A 19,138-nucleotide genomic window follows, 5' to 3' on the forward strand; every position below is an offset into this window, starting at 1 on the left:
TCCCCATTGCTCAGATGAACAAACTAAGGCTCACAGAGGGGAAATGGCCTGCGTAGAGCCACACAGCTAGTGAGTAACAGAGCCAGGACTTGAACCAGGACTTCTGACTTCACATCTATCACACTGAGGCTCATGTCTCAGAGCCCAGCTCACGTGCCACCTCCTCAGAGAAGCCTTCGTGGGTAGCCTCAGCCCATTCATTTATTCATTCATTCACCAGACAGTTACTAGGACTGCTCTATGCCCAGTGTGGTGCTAGGCAAGGCTGGGGCCCCCGGTCTGCCTTCAGGAGCCCATAGCCTAGTGGACAGACAGACACACAAACCAACCATCTCAGACAGCCTGATAAATGCCGAGACAAAGGGAAGGAAGCACAGGAGGTTATGGGAGCCCAAAAGGGGAGAAACGGACTGAGCCTGGGGTCAGGGAAGGCATCCTGGAGGAGGTGGTGATTGAGCTGGGGACAAGTCAGACTCAACCAGAGGTGTGGGCAGGGGTTCCAGTGGAGGAATGATTAAGCAGAGGCAGGGAGGCCTGATGCTGTAGCTTCCTGAGGGCAGGGGATGGGTCGAGTCATCCTAGGCCCCAAAGTCCCTCTGGGCCTCCGTGTTCCTGGGTATGAAATGGGAATCGTGGGCCTAGCTGCCCAGAGCTTCAGTAATTGCTGGGCCTGGGGTAGGGCTGAGCAGGAAGAACAGGGGTTCTGGGATTCCCAGAGGAGGAAGGCTGAAGGTCAGGAAGAGTCAAAGTAAGGGACAGAGCAGGGTAGAGGGGGTGTGGGCAGGCAGGGTCCTGGCTCAAGCCCCCATTCTGTGTCTGACTCATGCTGTGACTATAGGAAGGTCCTCTGAGAGCCTCAGTGACCCCATCTGAGAAATGGAGCATGAGACAAAACTGTCTCCAAAGACCCTCCCCAGCCCTGACGGGGAAATGACATGACACAAAATTACAAAAGGGTCTTTATTTGTAAAAAGCCAAAGGGACCCCCGGGGCGACAGGACAGGCAGGCCGGCTTCTCAGGGGTCGGGGGCATTTGGGCAGATGCGCTTGAGTGGGGGGGCGCCCTCCGAGTCCTCTGTGTCACCCTGGGCTGCCTCGGGGACAGGTGGCACTGGCTCAAAGACAGGGTAAGCTTCGGGGGCCTGGAGAGGAAGGGTGGACAGGCATGAGCTCTACCCAGACCCAGGAGTGCAGTCTCCTAGCCTCTGCCTTCTCCAAGGCCTCCACTCCACTCCCCTCCCGGACCCAGGAGTCTAGCCCAGGGCCAGGGACCCGGGATGCAGATTACATAGGGCACCGGAAACAACCACAACACTGTTTTGGGGAAAGAAGTTGATACTTGATATTCTGGAAAATGCATCAAGGTAGTCCTTATGGGAAAAATCAGAGGTTTATGGGGGACTTTCTTCAGCTAATTTTATTTATTTGGCTGAGGAAGGTTGGCCCTGAGCTAATACCTATTGCCAATCTTCCTCTCTTTTTTTTGCTTGAGGAAGATTAGCCCTGAGCTAACATCTCTGCCAATTTTCCTCTATTTTGTATGTGGGTCACCGCCACAGCATGGCTGATGAGTGGTGTAGGTCCGCGCCCGGGATCCAAACCCGGGCCACCAAAGAGGAGCACGCCAAACTTAACCACTGTGCTGCCACGGGTCCAGCCCTTAAGCTAATTTTATAGTTTAGGATTAAAAAAAAAAAACTTGGAGGAGCACCATGATCTTTTCAGGCTTTTAATGGTCTTAAATCAGCCCCGATCCAGCCCACAGATCTTTATTTCTAAACACCCTTTCCTTTTCAGTCCCAAGAACCCAGCCTCTAAGCCTTTAGCTGCGTCTGAGGTCTACATTTCCTGCCTGGACCTCAGGAGTACAGCCTCCAAGCCTTTGGCTGCCCCAGAGCCCCCATTCCCTCAAAGACCCAGGAGTCCAGCCTTCTGGCCTCTCTCACCTCAGCCTCCAGCAATTCTGGAACAGGCTCCTCCTTGGTCAGCATTGGGGGTTCGTCGGTGCCGCCTGCAGTTATGCCCCCAGGATCTGGAACGTCAAGTTAACAGACATTCCCTGAGCAGCCGTTCTGTGCCATAGCGCAGACCAGGGGGAAACAAACACCAATCACATAAGCCCACAGGCTGTGGGAGCACTGAGGAGGGAGCCGGGAACCTGGCTGCAACCCAGGAGGAAGACACAGGAATAACATTTAGGTGGGATCTTGACAGGTGAGTAGAATTTGATCTGGCAGACAGATGGGGAGGTGGAGCACATTTTAGGCAGAGGGAACATTTGCTTAGCCAGCACAGATTGTGGGGCTGGACTGCCTAGCTTCAAATCCTGACCTGACTTAATTTCTCTGGGCCTCAGTTTTCCCATCTGTAAAATGGAGATAATGATAGTAATTACCATGTGAGGATTAAATGAGAGAATACAGGTAAAGCCCTTAGCACAGTGTCTGGCATGTAGTTAGTGCTCAGTAAATGCCAGTTACTGGTTTTATGTTAGCAAAGGTATACAAGTGCCGGGCACAGTCTAGATACAGTCTGTAGGCCCAAGGCATGGTGTTCCTGGAAGGGAACAATGAGGTCAGCAGGGGACAGTTTAGGAAGGGCCCAGAGTGCCAAGCTGCAGAGTCAAAGGCCATAGGGAGCCACTGAAGGCTCTGAGCAGGAAAATGACCCAGTCGAACTTTTGCTTTAGTTGCTCTGGCAGCTGTGCTGGGGCGACTGGAGGAGAGGAGACCATGAGGAGGCTGAAGCCAGGAACGGGTGAGAGAGATGACAGCCCGGGGAGGGAGAGGAAGGCAGACATATTTGGGAGGTGGCACTGACCAGACGGGTGATTGACTATATGGAAGAAAGAGCAGTGAGGACGACTCATGCCCAAGATGCTGGCTCATTGGCTGTGTGAGCTTAGGCAACTCACTTAACTTCTCTGGGTTTTGGTTTCTCGTCTACAAATGGGGATCATAACAGGATTATAACCCTCAGAGGGTTGTAGTGAGGATTAAATGAAATAAAACACGTAAAGTGCTTAGAAGGGTGCCTGGCACACAGCAAGAGCTCAATAAGTAGTAAATGTTATTAGCACTTATTTATCACTCTTAGGATTATCACTATTATTTATTCCTCAACAAATATTTATTGAGCACCTACTATGTGTCCCAAGTTGTTCTGAGGAGACAATAGTGAACAAGATCAACATGGGCCCAACATTCAGGAAGCTGACATGAGGTGGGAATCAGAGAGAAAGACATTTAAGTAGTAAAAAGTTAAATTTACATGAAAATCTCGAATAGTGATAAATATCTACAGACCCTCAGAAGCCAGAGGAAGGAGACAGACAGTTGTCAGAGGTAGGGCAGTGACTTCCCGCGGGAGTCAGGGAAGGCCTCCCTGAGGAGGCAACACAGGATGGGGAGCAGCTGTAGGAGTAAGCTGGTGGCTTCAACTTTGGAGAGGACAAGACTCAGAAGAGAGGGCTCCTGGGAGGCACCTGGTCCTACCTCTCTCCTGGCCCAGCCGCGGGGGCTGAGCGTCCTCCAGGACCCCTTCCGGTGGTCCGGCAGGTGACACAGGGCGGCTGGGCTGGGGGGTGCCCCCAGGGCTGGGCTCAGTGCCCTTTTGCAGGGAGCCTTCCGAATGGAAACTCTGGTTACTGTTCTCATCTGTGGGAGCAAAAGCCAAGAGGGTTGGGCCTGAGGCCCTCAGTCCCCTCACTCAATCCCCACAGCCCCCCAAATTCCAGGATCCCTACATACCATTGAGATCGAGCAGGATGAGAGGGCCACCCCCTCGGGGACTGGCACCCCTGCCCCGACGCTCCCGGCCTCGAGATCTCTCTGCCCCACCACCTGCCCTCCGTCGCTCCTGGGGGTTAGAGAGTAAGGGTCAGAGCCGGCTTTCTAGTTAGCACTTGCAAAGCCCCCACTGTACAAATAAGCAAACTGAGGCACAGAGAAGCAAAAGGCCCTGCATTACGTGACAGAGGTTGTGCACACGAGGTTAGGTCTTGAACTCAGGGATCTGGAGCAGGAAGAAGGGAGAATGGGTGGAGTTGCTAATAATTGTTAACATCTGTTTGGGCTGCTGCATTTGAGGTCTGAGTGGGGACTGGAGATGGAGGCCAGGGTGGGGAGGGGCTTGCCTGCGGTTGCACAGATGCAGGGCCTGGTGTGGGGGAGCTTGCTCACCTCCTCCTGGGGGTCCACCACTGGCACCCACTTGAAGATACGAAGGGAAGTGTCGCCCACAGTCACCCAGCGCTTCTCCCTGTGGGAGGGTGAGGGAATTGGGTCAGAGAGGCCTGAAGAGAGATCCCTCCCAGGAACTGGACACATCTGGGGATACCAGCAGAGGTGTGGGTGGTGCACGAGGGAAGGGGCAGTTTTGCTAATAGGGCATAGTTAGAGGAAGAAAGAGAGCTCTGCAGACCCCAGGACATACATGGGGGTGCTTCTAGAGAGAGGGTATGGCTTGGGGCCATGGCTCTGCAGACCCCTGGGGTATACATAGGGAGCGCGCCACGGGCCGGCTGGAGACCGTAGCAATGAAGATCCCGGGGCATACTTGCGGGAGGAGTGTCAAAGCTTTAGGGGGCGGGGCATATATGGGGGCTCTTGCTCTGGGAGGGCATGGCTGGGGAACACGCTTTGTACACCCCAGGGTGTAGCCAGGAGAAAGGGGACACAGCCCTGTAGATCCAGGACGCGGCTAGGGGGCACACCTAACAACTGGGGGCCACAGCTGGCGAAAGGAGGGTAGACGCATTTGGGGAAGGAGTGGCCCCGCCATGCCCCGTCCCCGGCCCCGGGGCAGCGCTCACCATCTCCGGACCTTCTCGATGGTCGCCATCACCTTCTTGATGTCATCCTTGGCCCGGCTCCGGGTCTCGGCCCGCACGGTCCGGCCGGCCATGCTGGCGGGGCTGGGGCCGAGGCCGAGCCCGCGGCTGGGCCGCCTCCCGTCCGGCGGGCTCAGGCTCGGCGCCAGGCCGGGACGCCGCTCTCTCGGCCTGCCGTCCCTCCGGGAGTTGGCCGCGCCCTCCCTCGCTCCCCAAAGCCTGCACGAGTCCCCGCCCCGCTTCCTGCCGCCGCGCCCCGCCCCGGCCCGTCCCCGGAGCGGCCCGGCGGCGCGGGCGGCCAGAGCCCAGGCCTGGAAGCCGGCCGGCCCCGCCCCGACCGGGCCCGCCCCCTCGGGGCGCCCCGACGCGCAGCGCCCCCTGCCCGCCGCCGAGAGGGAGGTTGGGGGCAGCTCGAGGAGTGGACGCGAGCGGCAGGGCTGAGGCGGTGCGTTCAGACCACGTGGACGCCGGGGGTGGGGGTGGGGGGTGCGAGACGGTCTGGGTACCGGAGCGCGTCTGCTGCGCGTGAGTGTCCTTGAAAGGCTGTGTGTGTGTGTGTGTGTGTGTGTGTGTGTGTGTGTGTGTGTGTGTGTGTGTGTGTCCACCCCCGCCTGCCCGACTATTCCTTCATCCATTCTTGCAACTATTAACTGAGTGACGATTGCGTACCAGACACTGCAAATATGAGTGGGTCTCCACCCACCAGAATGACTAAAATGAGAATGACGGACCATATCAAGTGCAGGCCAAGAAGTAGAGCAACTGGACCTCTCCTATTTCTGGGGGAGTGTAAATTGGTAGTTTTCTAGTGGAGACGAACATACACCGACCCTATGATCTAGCAATTCCACTCCCAGGTCGTCAACAGAAATGCGTAGGTATGAGCACCAAGAGAGTGTACTGGAATGTTCATAGCAGTATTCATATTAGCCTCAAACTGGAAACAACCCATCAATAGGAGAGTGGAAAATGAACTATAGCTTGTTCACACCATGGACACAGCAAGAGAATGATGTCCTGCTACACCCAACCACAGGGACAAGTCTCATGAAAGAAGTCAGATTCAACAGTAAACATTGTATGATTCCATTCATATGAAGTTCAAAAAAAAAGGCAAAACTAATTTATGGTGTGAGAAGTCAGGATAGTGGTCATCCTTGGGACTAGGAGTCCCTTCACTCACAAACCTAGGAGGGGCTGAGAGGGGGCTCGGGGAACTGGTCCTATTCTGTTTCTTAATCTGGTGCTGATTCCCTGGGGATGTTTACTCTGAAAATACATTGAGCTGTACACTTACAATGTGTGCGCTTTTCCCTATGTATATTATACTTCAATTAAAAGTTTACTTAAAATGTATTTTGGTTGATTTTGAGGCTGTTTGCCAGCAGATATGACTTGTCTAAGTTTGTGTTGCTGTGTGTGCATGTGTTTAGCTATTACGTAGCTCTTGTGTCTGTGTGTTTTGGTGTGACTATGTCCAGAGGGGTTAAGGTATAGGAAGGTGGTTATGACAGCATTTCTGGAGCCAAACTGCCGAAGTATAATCCCAGCTCTGCTTGTCCAGTGACCTTGGACAAGTCACTTATCTCTATTTCCTCAACTATAACATGGGACTGAATTAATATGTATATAGCTCTTAGAACAGTGCCTTGCATATTGTAAATACCCAAGAAATAGTCACTGTTAATAAGTGCGTGATTGTGGCCCCTACCAACAGGCTGGCTTCAGTTGCACCTGCTGTGCCCTCTGCCAGTTAATCTCTTTCTTACTTTATTCTGGCAGTTGTCTGCTCATGGCAATATCCTCACAGACACACAGGCCTCCTTCCTAGTCCCTTCACTCACAAACCTCATTACCTGCTGTTGCTTATGGTCTCCCCCAACATTCAGTGAGCTCCTCAGGGGGCCAGAGACCAAGTATGGATCATCTCTGGGTCCCAGAGCCCAGGACAGAGTGGGTGCTTGGGAACCATCTGTGGGGATAAGTAAGTGTGTTTGCACCAGGTTAGTGGGGTTGACACACTGGTATGACCCCCTGTACCTGTCTCTGAAGCTTGTTCCTGTGTGAGAATGAAGGTCTGTATGCATTAATGCTTCAGTAGGTGTGGGTGTGTCAGACGGGTTCTCTTACTGGGCCTGGCAGGGTGAGGTGAGGTGAGATGGTATCTGTCTCCCTCCTAGTAGATGTGACAACGAGAAGGAGGGCAGAAGGTATCTAAGACACGCCAGGAGGTGTATGCCGGGGCAGGTGTGGCCCAAGCCTGAGGGCCCCCATCGTGGCCTCTCTCACACCCCGTTCCTCCCTCCCCCCCAGCCAAGAGGAAGGGCCAGCACATTCCTGTCCTGCCAGCCCCGCCCTCTCCTATCCCCTCAGCTTTTTCCCATAAGCAGCCCGGGGGCCAACCTTTGCCCCAGGTCGGAGCCTGAGCCTCCTCCTCCCGGCGTGACGCAGGTCTGCCTCCCAGGTCCCGGCACCCCCAGCCTCGAGGTCCCGAGTCAACCATGCGGACAACCTGCCGCCCTTCTCAGGCCCCTTTCCCAACTGGGCCGCGCAGGCAAGGAGCTGAGCTCAGGGCCAAGGAATCCTGTCTAAGGCTTTGGCGGGGGAGGGGGATTGTTTGGGGTCTGAGCCCTGATTGGCTGCGTCCGGGCCACGCCCCTACCCCTTTTCCCCTTCTCCCCCCTCGGACCGGGGGCGTGGAGGCAACCGGGATCAGCCAGGGGCCAGCATGAGCCGGAGGGAGGGAAGTCTGGGTAAGGGGCTGACGGGCCAGGTGCCAAGTTCCCGAGGGGAACAAAGGTCAGAAGGGCCGGAAGCTGGGGTCTGGGTCCCCGCCACCCCCGGGTCCGGGAAGGGAGCAGCCTGAGCGGGGGAGAGCAAGGCCCCGGTGTCAGGTAACGAGCAGATGAGCTGTGGGTGAGCTGTGGGAAAGGGCAAGCGCCAGAGTTTAGAGGTAGAGGAGGCCTGGGGCTGTGCCTTCAGGGAGTTGGGCTCAGGAGTTAGATCACCGGTTCGAGTACACCCTGGGGGAGGACTGGGGTCGTGGCTGGGGCAGGACGCCTGGCTCTTCTCCGAGTATTGGGAAAGAATCGGAGCTGGGGGCTAGAGGGAGGGGTAGGGTTAGGGGAGGAAGTCTTTGGGCCCCAGGAGCTAGTGAATAACAACAGGAGACGAAAGTCGAGGCTGTTAAGGATAGGGACTGGCGGTGGGAAACTCAGGTGGGGGCGGGGGGCGGGGCGGGAGTTGCCAGGCCAGAACTACATTCCCCAGCATGCCCTGGGCTCGCGCGCTGGGCTTCTCGGGAAATGTAGTCCTCCCCGCCAACACGTAGCTTGTGCTAGGGAAGGCCAGTTGTTGATTCATTGACGCTGCCCGGTGCCCAGCCCAGCGCCTTGCACAGAAGAGCCATCAGGGAGGGAATGAGACTTCAGTCTCCCAATCTGTAAAATGGCCTTGAAGGCGCATTCTGACTTGAATTCCACCAACAATCACTGAGCTACAGAGCTACCCTTAAAGGGCTGCCAGGCTGAGGCAGATTCACACAGATAAAAGAGCCATTAAAAGAACAACTTCGGAAGTGTGAACAAATGGCCTTAAGTAGAAGGAAGAAGTTAATTTAAGGGTGGGTTGAATCTGGAGTCTGTGCTGAGGAGGCAGTATTTGGATTTGGCTTTAATAGGATTTCAACAGTGATTTGGGGACAGGGAATACATTTCAGGTAGAACAACTGTTTGGCAAATATCTAGTACCTTATTTTCCCTCAGTTGGAATGGGCCAGAGCCTGCCTGGCTTAAAAGTTGGAGTATTCAGAGCAGAGCTTCTGGGTTTGGGAAGGGAGAGCCAGCCTGGAAGAGGTGGTCAAGGAGCAGGGATTTGGACTGCCCTCATTCTTCCCCCTTTTCCCACCAGAAGACCCCCAGACTGACTCCTCAGTCTCATCCCTTACCCACTTGGAGGCCAAGATCCGTCAGACACACAGCCTTGCCGGCCTCCTCACCAAATATGCTGAGCAGCTGCTCCAGGAATATGTGAGTGGGGATGGGGGTGGGAGTGCCAGGGGCCTGGAGAATAGGGAAGTACAGATCACAGGGATCCTTGACCACCCATTTTCTCAACCTCATTTCCCAGCTGCTGAAATTGGGGCTCTGGAGAGGGATCAGTAACTTGTCCCTGGCCACACAGCAAATTGGAGGAGGACCCTCTCTGTGCCCCAAATGTCCCTCCATTCGCCTCGGCTTGGAGGCTCCCTCCTTGGTACTTTAAGACAGAGGGAACCTGAGAGAGTGAAGACAATTCTGCACTGGGAGGCAGGAAACCTAGGTTCTATGCTCTGTGTGATCTTGTCACCTCGCCTCCATGGGCCTTGGTCTCCCAATCTGTAAAAGGAGGCAGTTGAACAAGATGACCTGTGAACTCTTCTACCTGTGATATGCAGAGAGGCCATGAAATGGTTTCAATCTAGGGTAAAAATTCCATCCTAAGAGGGGACTTGTGCAGAAGAGGGGGATCTGCCAAGATCTTTAGTTGGGCAGAGGGCTTTGACCAAGGAAAGAAGGTATTTCCCCAAATTGCTCTGGTGTCGTGGAGGGAGGGTATAGTTTTAAATGAGACAGACTATAGGCCTGCCAACTTGCTGTGGCCTTGGGCAGCAATGATAACATTAAAAATAATAATGTAACAATTATGATGCAGATAGGGTGATAATAGAATTAGCTTTGTAGTCCTACCAATTTTGGTTAGAATTCCAGCTCTGCCCCTTCCTAGATGGACGACCTGAGGCAAGTCACTCTACCTCTTCAGCCCCAATATCCTCATTTGCAAAATCATCATCATCATTACATCCATTATTGGGAAGATTAGGAATACCATAGTCCACCCTTATCTGTAGTTTCACTTTCCATGGTTTTGGTTAACCTCAATCCAAAAATATTAAATGGAAAACTCCAGAAATAAACAATTCATAAATTTTAAATCCCGTGCCATTCTGAGTAATGTGGTGAAATCTTGCGCCCTCCCGCTTTGTCCAGCCCAGGACATGAATCATCCCTTTGTCTATCCATCTTTGTGGATATGCTGTCTGTGTTACCTGCCCCTCAGTTGCTTAGTAGCAACTTAATAGCAATGGTTATCAGATCGACTGTCGAGGTATCGCAGTGCTTGTGTTCAGGTAACCCTTATTCTACTTAACAATGGCCTGAAAGCTCAAGAGTAGTGATGCTGGCAATTCGGATATGACAAGGAGAAGCTGTAAAGCATTTCCTCTAAGTGAAAAGGCGAAAGTTCTCAACTTAATAAGGGAAGAAAAAAAATCATGTGCTGAGGTTGCTAAGATATTGTAACTTTTATTACAGTGTATTGTTATAATTGTTCTATTTTATTATTAGTTATTATTAATCTCTTACTGTACCTAATTTATAAATTAAACTTTATCATAGGTATGTATGTATAGGAAAAAACATGGTATATATAGAGATGGATACTATCCATGGTTTCAGGCATCCACTGAGGGTCTTGGAACTATCCCCCCTTCCATAAGGGGGGACCACTGTAGTGTGTTTACAGCAGCAAGCACAATGCCTGAACCAGAGGCAAGCTGTTAGCAAAGGATAAATGGTATTGTTATAGCATTTTACAAATTACAAATCACCTTTATCTTTCATTTGTTCATTCATATGACAATTATTCATTGAGCCCCTGTTGTGTGCAGGTGCAGAGGTGGGGGAGAATGGGGTGAGGGAGTGAAAGGGACTCCTTCCCTGCTCTATCTTATGTGATTCTGAGGAGATCCCTGGTAGGAAGACAGCACAGGGAGCTGTTCCCCCATTTTACGGATGAGCAGACTGAGGCTCAGAGAAGAGAAATGGTTTTGCAGGAAACTGCACAGCTAGTAAGTGGTGGAGATAGAATTTGCACCCGGGTCTGTAAGATAGCGTTAATAAAAGAACTAACGTTTATTGTGCCTTTCCAATGGGCCAGGACCTGCCTTAAGCATTTTAACATGCTCATAACTACCTTATGATGTTATCTCCATTTTAGAGATGAGGAGACAAAGGCACTGGTGTAAAGCCCACATTTGTTGTTGTTGTTGTTTTGTATTATCTCAAACACAGCAGCTCTGTTGAGAGGAATTACGGGGAAACTGAGGCCCCAGGAGAGGGGTGGAGGGCTCAGCTCCGAGTGGCGAGTGCCCCCCCCCCCCCCCGTCCTCCGCCGGCGCGCCTCCGGGAGCCCCACTGACTGCCGTGTCTCCGCAGGTGCAGCACCAGGGAGACCCCTTCGGGCTACCCGGCTTCTCGCCCCCGCGGCTGCCGGTGGCCGGCCTGAGCGCCCCGGCACCGGGCCACGCGGGCCTGCCCGCGCCCGAGCGCCTGCGGCTGGACGCCGCGGCGCTGGCCGAGCTGCCGCCGCTGCTCGATGTGGTGCGCCGCCACCAGGCCGAGCTGAACCCGCGCGCGCCGCGCCTGCTGCGCCGCCTGGAGGACGCGGCGCGCCAGGCCCGGGCCCTGGGCGCCGCCGTGGAGGCCGTGCTGGCCGCGCTGGGCTCCGAGCCCCACGGGCCCCGGCCCGAGCCGCCCGCCGCCGCCGCCGCCGCCGCCGCCGCCGCCGCCGCCGCCGCCACCGCCACCGCCACCGCCACCGCCACCGCAGACGTCTTCCCGGCCAAGGTGCTGGGGCTCCGCGTGTGCGGCCTCTACCGCGAGTGGGTGAGCCGCACCGAGGCCGACCTCGGCCAGCTGGGGCCCGGGGGCCCGGCCTGAGCACGGGTCGCTGGGCTGCAGCTCGCTGTCACCTCCTCATCTCTCTCTGGCCATCTCTGTCAGTGTCTGTATGCTCTCGCACTGTCTGCATCTCCCTGTCTCTCTGGTCTCTATTTGCTTTGTATGCGCTCGGCTTCTTTTTCTCTCTCGGGACCTTCTTGTCTCTGTATGTGACTTCCCGTGTTCTCTTTCTCCATCGCATGGGCCTGCCTCCGTCTCTCTTGGCCTCCCCCGTTACCCATCCCTGGGGGGGTCTCTTTGTCTTCCTTTTCCTCCATCTCTTGTCTCCTCTTGGCCCCATGTGAGCATGTGTACATCTCAGTCTCATCTCAAGGAGGGAATACCTTGTCACTCTTTTTCTCTGTCCTTTCCCAGCCTGGGATGTGCCTGCTGGCCCTGTGGTAGGAGGGTTATTCCAGACAAATTTCAGCCACCTTCCCCCAGAGTCACTTCACCTGCTGCCCTCCCCCACCCCATCCCATTCCTTGGGGCCCTGCCCTGCTTTCCCTTTGATGTCCTTCACTTCCCTCTACCCTATCCCTGCACCTCCCCTCTCCCAAGCCAGGTCTGTGGAAAGAAAACATCAACACCTTGATGAGTTTTATTTCTGAGAATAAATTAATTTTTTTGTAAATAAAATGTTTAAAAATAAAAAGAACACTAAAATTACCAATATATAGTTGTCGAAAATGGGGAGACACCTTTGAGGAGAATAGGATCCTTGGAGCATGGCCTGGTCCTCCAGACACTCCCAAAAGCCACAGTATGTGACTCATGAGAGCCCCAGGCCAGGGATGCCATCTGTCAGCCAGGAACAGGAAGTGAATGTGTCCTGAGCAGGGAACAGATGTGACATGAGTTCTTAGTTTTTCAAGAATTGGACTTCCATTGATCAGGAAGTGGAGCTCCTTAAGATGGGAGGCTGGAACAGTGGCCACAGTCAGAGAGGTAGACTAGGGAGGGAAATGAACCCTAGCAAGAAGAAGAGAGGCCTATGTGCTCAGAAAGTCCATATCTTCATACAGGAAGTGAGGTAGACAGAGACAAGAAGGCAGCCCCTGAACCTCCCCAAAATTACAGGAAGGGGAAGGTCTTGGGGAGAGCCCACGAAGGAGACTAACTGTCCTCTCTCCTTGTAGAGGGGGAAGTGAACGGTCTTCAAAGAGGCATTTCTTCCCACCCAGGAAGTTGGCAACCAGTACCACTGGATTGGTAATCCTTGAAATGATATCTATAGAGTCCCACCCAGATCTGGAAGGCAGACCATATGACCCAGGCAGGAAGGCCTAGGCAATAGGGACTTGAGGCCTGGTTCCCAGTAGATAGTCCCAAATACATGGCACACAAGCCCTGTCTGCTAGATGAGATGTGTCTCCTTTCTAGCCAAGAAGCAAAGCAGAAAAGAGTCCATTGTGAAAGGGGAAGTGTTGCAGCCTCTGACAAGAAGTCCCATCTCCTCTATCCAGGATATTTGGCCTTGAGCAGAGCCAAGTCCCTCACAGCTCGGTCTGTCCAGTGGCCATATTCCCGGGTCACTATGTAGCCTCGACATTTCCTCTCGAAGGCTGAGGCCCCAAATGGGACAAGCCCTAGAGTATCCTCTTCTGGGGGAATGGGCAGGCCCAGGGCGGTCATGATGGCAGCCATGTTGCCCAGCAGGCCTTGGGCCCTGAGTCTCGCAGCCCCAAGCTGAGCCAGCAGGACAGGACTGCCAGGGTTCAGGTCACTCTGGTCATCCCCCACGAGCTGCAGGTGCTGGGACAAGGCCAAGAAGGCCCCCTGGGCACGGCCCAGCCGCTCTCCATCATCCAGGGCATGCCAGGTCTTGAAGGAGATGGCGGCAGGAGGCAGGCTGCTGAGCTGGAGCTCAGGGGCTGAGAAGCCAGGGTCACTAAAGGGGCTGCCTTGGTACTGGAGCTGCATGAGGACAGAGACAGACAGGAGTGAGGGGACCAAAGGGCTGCCCTGGGGCTCCCCCTGAGTTCACATCTGCCTTCTGTGAGACTGGCATCTTCCCAGGGGGAGTTGCCATTCATTACCCCTCAGGGAGTTGGTGGGACAGCCTAGCACAGAGCCTGGGCTCTATTCCAGTTTGGCTTCCTCCATGTGCAAACTGTGCAACTTTGAATCACAGCTTCAGTAATTCCCATGTGAGAGTATTATTGTGAAGATGATAAGTAATATATATAAAGCACTTAGCACAGCACCTGGTGTACAATACAGGCATGATAAGCCACCATTAGTTAATAACAGATTTATATTAATATTGTGGACATTATGCTTATATTAATTATTATATTTTCAATATAAATATACTATTGACAATGTAGTTACAGCCCTATATGTTTCTTTTTTATTTACATTTAGTTGTTTGTTAATTTTATTATAATCATTAATAAATAATTGTTAATATTAAATTTAGTTGAGTGCCTTCTCCATTAAAGTTCTCGCCTCCACGAACCTAGATCCACAGACTCTCAGTGCACGCTGATACATCCCCTAATTGATAGGTCACCTAGTCCTATATCTCCATTTCACGGGTGGAGGAACTGAGGCTAAGGGTGCCCAAAGCTACTCAGGGAGTGGTGGCAGATATGAGGCTAGAACCTAGTTTTAGTAACTTCACATGGGCCTGAAATACAGTACAGTGGGAGAGTCACAAACTCCAGGGCCTCCAGAGGCCAGGCAGGTCATGTAACTTAGGGAAGAAGGCAGGACTAAGACGAGGGCTGGGTGGGCAGGAGCTTTGGTCAACAGGGTCCCTGTGCCTGTTTTAGACAGGCATTCATATTCAAAATTTGAAGAAGTACTGCATGACCCAAAGAGAAAACATCTGTGGGTCAGACCCAGCCAGCAGGCTGCCACTTTGAACTTCTAGACAGTTGGTAGGGGCAGGGGTTGGCATTGAATGCCACAGACCTGGTTTAAGATCCTAGCACTGCTAGTTATTAGCTGGGTGACCTGGGGCAAATTATTTGCCCTCATTAAGACTCAGTTTCCTTATCTGTAAAATAGATTATAATTCTATCTCAGAACTGTTTGAGGAGTCAGTGAGATAATGGGGATAGAGTGCCCAGCATGGCATAAAGCTCAAGTAATAATCATGATCCTGTAAAGCCCTTCCCTCTACGTGCTTCCTTTGAATCTTGTCACAGTCCTGAGAGTTCAAGGCAGGATCACCATCCCATTTTGCAGATGAGGAAGCTGAGACCGAGAGAAGGAATGACTTGCCCAAGGTCACCAGCCATCAGTGACAGCGTTCATGTGGATGTGTCTCTAGTCCCTGTACCCTCAGACCCATGGAGGAGACTTCTCTTGGCCTTGCTCTGCTTCCCCTACCCAGGGCTGGGCCAGGAGGGCAGTGTCCCTCTCCCCTCATCCCCTGCTCATGCCCAGTGTCACTCACGTAAGTCTGCAGCAATGTTGATGTATTCTTCTGCATGTAGAGGGCCAGGCTGTAGGCTTGACTGATGGGCTCAGCTGGGGAGATGGGGGCCCCTGGCCTGGGGGATGGCAGCAGCAGGGTCAGCAGGCAGAGGGGGGCTGGCAGAAGAAATCAGAGTTCAGCAACAAGTCCCCAACCCTACCTGCTGATTCATTTATTCTTCATAACAACTCCTCAGTGGGTACAGCCCTTGTGGCCTACAACCACCTTGTGCATCAGGTCAGGGCAGAATCACCCTGTAAGTAGATTATTTCCAGCCCAGAATATTCCCCTGAACTCCACACCCATGTATTCAACTTCCTGCTTGAGATTTTCCCTTAGATATCAATAAGCATCTCAAAGTCAAAATATCCAGTACTCAACTCTAGATTTCCTCACCCCCAACCTCCGCCCCGAGCCTTCCCCGTCCGGGTAAGAGCACTTTCATTCTTCCAGTTGCTCAGGTCAAAACCGTGGGGTCCTCTTTGATGCCTCCCTTTCTCTTGCTCTCCACATTCAACCTCATAGTAAATCCTGTTGGCTCTGTCCTTAAAAGGTAGCCAGTGCAAGTCTGTGTTTCTTTTTTTTTTTTTTTATAATTTTATTTATTTATTTTTTCCCCCAAAGCCCCCGTAGATAGTTGTATGTTATAGCTGCACATCCTTCTAGTTGCTGTATGTGGGACGCGGCCTCAGCATGGGTGGAGACGCTGTGCATCGGTGCGCGCCCGGGATCCAAACCCGGGCCGCCAGCAGCGGAGCGCACGCAATTAATCACTAAGCCATGGGGCCGGCCCAGGTCTGTGTTTCTTGATCTGAGTGCTCACGACAAGGATATTTTCACTTTGTGAAAATTCATTGAGCTGTATCCTTATGACTTGTGCACTTTTCTGTATATTTGTTATTTTCAATAAAAAAGTTTTAAAAGACGAAAAGATGTATCCAGAATCTAACCACTTCTCACCTCCTTCCGCTGCTACCACCTGAGTCCCAGCCACCAGCACCTCTCCTTGGACTATCGCAGTAGCCTCCCCTCTGGTCTCTGCTTCCAGCCCTCCCACCCCACACTGGCAACCCCCTAAGTCCAACTAGATCCCTCCTCTGCTCAAACCCTTCCGTGGCTCCCCCCTCACACAGAGTGAAAGCCAAAGTCCTCAGTGTGGCCTGCAAGGCCTGGCCCCTCGGCACTGGCCTCCCTTCTCTTCTGCAGTCTTTCCCCTTTCAGGCCTTTGCCCCTCCTGGGCCCTGCCAGGACCACCCCCCAAGCCCTCCCAAGGCTGCCTCCTCCTTGTTCTTCAGACCTCAACTCAGGTAAGCTGTCCTGACCACAAATCAAAACCCCTCCCCTCCCTGACTTATAGTCTTCAGAGACTTTGGCTATTTGCAGCTACCTTATTTATTTGTCCACTTGCTTGTTGCTGTCTCCCTGACTAGAATGTTGGCTCTGGGAAAGAGGAAACCTCACCTGGCTCGTTCACTGCTAGTTCCCCAGCACCTAGCACAGAGCTGCATAAATATTTGTTGAATGAATGAGTGCTGCCATGAACATCCTTAGCCCAGGATCTTTGGGCACTGCTGAAAGTGGGACTATCTGGATTGGAGGGTATGCTCATTTAAATTTGAGTAAATACTGCCAAATTGTCCTCTCAAAGATTAGGCCCAGCTTATGTTCCACCAACAGTGTGAGGCTCCGAGAGGAGGGGAGTCACCTAAGGTTTGAAAGGCAAACCAGGAAGGCCTCCTTTGTTCCCTTTTCTACATTCCTGAGTTCCCAGAAGTTCAGAACTGAAGGGAAGAGTGAAGGTGAAGGCCCTTTCATTCATTCATTCATTCATTCATTCATTCAACAAACTTGGATCGTTGTACTCATCCTCTAGCACACTGGCATTATAATTTACTTATTTATCACATGTATTGTCTGCAGAATGAAATCTCCATGATGTCATAGATTTTTGTCTGTTTGTTCACTGCTGTGTCCTGAAATGCTTAGAATACTACCAAGTACATAATAGGCATTCAATAAATATTTCTTGACTGAATGAATGAATGAGTGAATGATGAATGAAGCCGTCTGAGTGTAAGAATTTGGAGGTTGCCAGCAGATACAGATAGCCCGGCACATGAGTCAGAGGGGTCAGAGGGTCCTGGCAGCAACCCCCAACTCCTGGTCTCCAGGCCTGGCACCCCGTCCCCCTCACTCACCCAGCAGACAGCTCATGCTCTCTCCTCAGCAACTTCCTCTCTGCAGTCTCTGGGTTGTTGTGGGGCACCTGTCCTCCCGCCCCTCAGGTGGCTTTATACCTGGGGCTGAGCCCTGGGGCCGCCCAGGAGGGAGGGAGGGAGTCCCCCGCCGGGGGGGTGAGGGCAGGTGCAGAAGCCCCCTGAGGCAGGGAACAGGTAGGGAAGGGGACACCGAGGTGACACCCTAGTCTCCTACAGCCCCCAAACTCGACCTTAAACCCTGGTTGCTGGGAGGGAGGGGGCAACGGCAGGGAGGGGATTATCGGGGGACAAAGGGGCCGCCCTGCTCCCTGCAGCTCTGCACGTCCTGGGATCCAGTTTCCCTTGAGGAGGCGGCCCCCTGCCCCGCCCCACGGGGACCTAGGCATTGGGCCCTGGCTCCCGAGGCGTTTGGAAAAGGGACAGGAGGGTGGCATGTGAGCAACATCACTCGCACCCAGGTGCACTCTTAGACACAGGAGCATGATCACGTCTACACACGCTTTGGCACGTGGGCATACACCAGACATATGCACGCACTTTCATATGTTCATTCATTCACATATGTATTGACACCTACTGTGCACTGGTCCCCGTTCCAGGTGCTGGGACAGAGCGGGAACAAGGCAGACAAACAGCCCTGCCCTCGTGGAGCTGAGCTCTAGTGGACATGCCTACACACGTGTTGTATCACCCACACCCTGCCAGGCCTACACACCTTACACAGGGAGAGGCAGACAAACCAGTGCACTTGTGTCCACACAGATGGGTCCACACAGACGCACACGGAGACATGAACAGAAGGCCACACCCAGGGGCCCTGCCAGAAGCGCATGCACAGAACAGACACGTACATCCTGGGGGTGTACCCACACCATCGCCACATGTGTGCACACAGACCCACGTGCAGCTGGGGGTCAGGAGGCCTGAGATCTAGCCACGTCTCAGTCTCTGCTATCCCGGGAGATCTCAGGCCGATGGCTGCCCTCTGCCCAGGCACAGCACACATGAACACACAGACACACACCTAAGGCCCTCCCCGTCTGGAGAAGCCTTGTGGCAGAAAGGGAGGAAGGGGACACCGGCACTGGGTTCTGGTCCCTCTCCATAGCTTTCCCAGTCTCTCCATAAGGGAGCACTGTTCAATTCTCAGCCCCTGCCCACCCGCTGAGTCAGAGAGCAGTTAGTCAGGCCCCCACCCTGCTTCCATCCAGTTGGGAGCTGGAATACTGCTCTACCCTCCTCCCCTGTTTGGGGCTGGGGTGGAGGGAGAAGGCCTACATCCCTCCTGCTGGGGCAGGATCTCATCTGTTCATTCATTCACCCACGTATACATTCACTCAGCGGATATCGATGGGGCCCCTACTGTGTGCCGGCACCAGGGTGAGTAATAAGGCAGGCCAGGTCCCTGCCTCACGGGGCACACAGTCTGGTGCAGGAGACCAAAACAAATATGTAAACTGATAAAAGACGAAATTCCCTGAAGTGACAAGGAGCTGAGAAGAAGCCAGAACAGGTTGATGTGATTAGGTATGGGTCAAGGAGACTTAGATGAGGAGCCTGAGGCCCAGAGAAGGGCTACTACTTACCTAGAGTCACACAGCAAGGCCAGGACAGATCCTAGACTCCTGCCCCCCAGTTTAGGACTGGATCTGGAGTGTCCTCGATCTGAACTGTGAGCTGAAGGAGGGAGGAGGTCGAGGGAAAGATTGGTCCTGAGGTGGGGGTCCTAAATTGGGTCTCCAAGACCAGGGGCTGCTGGGGCTGCCAAGCAGGGCCTGTGCTGGGCAGGCAGAGATGTCAGGGGATTAGACCAGGCCCATTGAGTGGATGCACTGAGGCGTGGACCAGGCCAGGTAGTGAAGAAGGAGGAGGAGGAGAAGGAGGCGGAGGGCAGGAGGGGAGG

The 19,138-nt window shown here is 53.4% G+C and overlaps 3 protein-coding genes across 3 annotated transcripts; 1 reads left to right on the forward strand and 2 right to left on the reverse strand.

Annotated features, from left to right (window-relative positions):
- Positions 1-946: 946 nt before the first annotated feature.
- Positions 947-5,051, reverse strand: BCL7C (BAF chromatin remodeling complex subunit BCL7C). Its single transcript, XM_004439448.2, has 6 exons — positions 4,814-5,051; positions 4,182-4,260; positions 3,750-3,858; positions 3,495-3,656; positions 1,947-2,032; positions 947-1,142 (listed from the first exon to the last, which is right to left on the reverse strand). Exons 1-6 carry the CDS (start codon positions 4,903-4,905, stop codon positions 1,017-1,019), a joined length of 654 nt encoding a protein of 217 aa, XP_004439505.1. The 5' UTR covers positions 4,906-5,051; the 3' UTR covers positions 947-1,016.
- Positions 5,052-7,279: 2,228 nt separating this feature from the next.
- CTF1 (cardiotrophin 1) lies at positions 7,280-15,947 on the forward strand. The gene is made up of 3 exons (XM_087417330.1): positions 7,280-7,584; positions 8,741-8,859; positions 11,086-15,947. Exons 1-3 carry the CDS (start codon positions 7,560-7,562, stop codon positions 11,587-11,589), a joined length of 648 nt encoding a protein of 215 aa, XP_087273456.1. The 5' UTR covers positions 7,280-7,559; the 3' UTR covers positions 11,590-15,947.
- On the reverse strand, positions 13,048-15,145 carry LOC101402555 (cardiotrophin-2; the record flags this gene model as incomplete). Its single annotated transcript, XM_087417331.1, has 2 exons — positions 13,048-13,506; positions 14,996-15,145. Coding segments are annotated over 2 exons (609 nt in total), but the record flags the coding sequence as incomplete, so codon positions are not given.
- Positions 15,948-19,138: the final 3,191 nt, after the last annotated feature.

Source organism: Ceratotherium simum, chromosome 26 (assembly GCF_057802395.1).
Source record: "Ceratotherium simum simum isolate JZ-2026a chromosome 26, ASM5780239v1, whole genome shotgun sequence".
Taxonomy (NCBI): domain Eukaryota; kingdom Metazoa; phylum Chordata; class Mammalia; order Perissodactyla; family Rhinocerotidae; genus Ceratotherium; species Ceratotherium simum.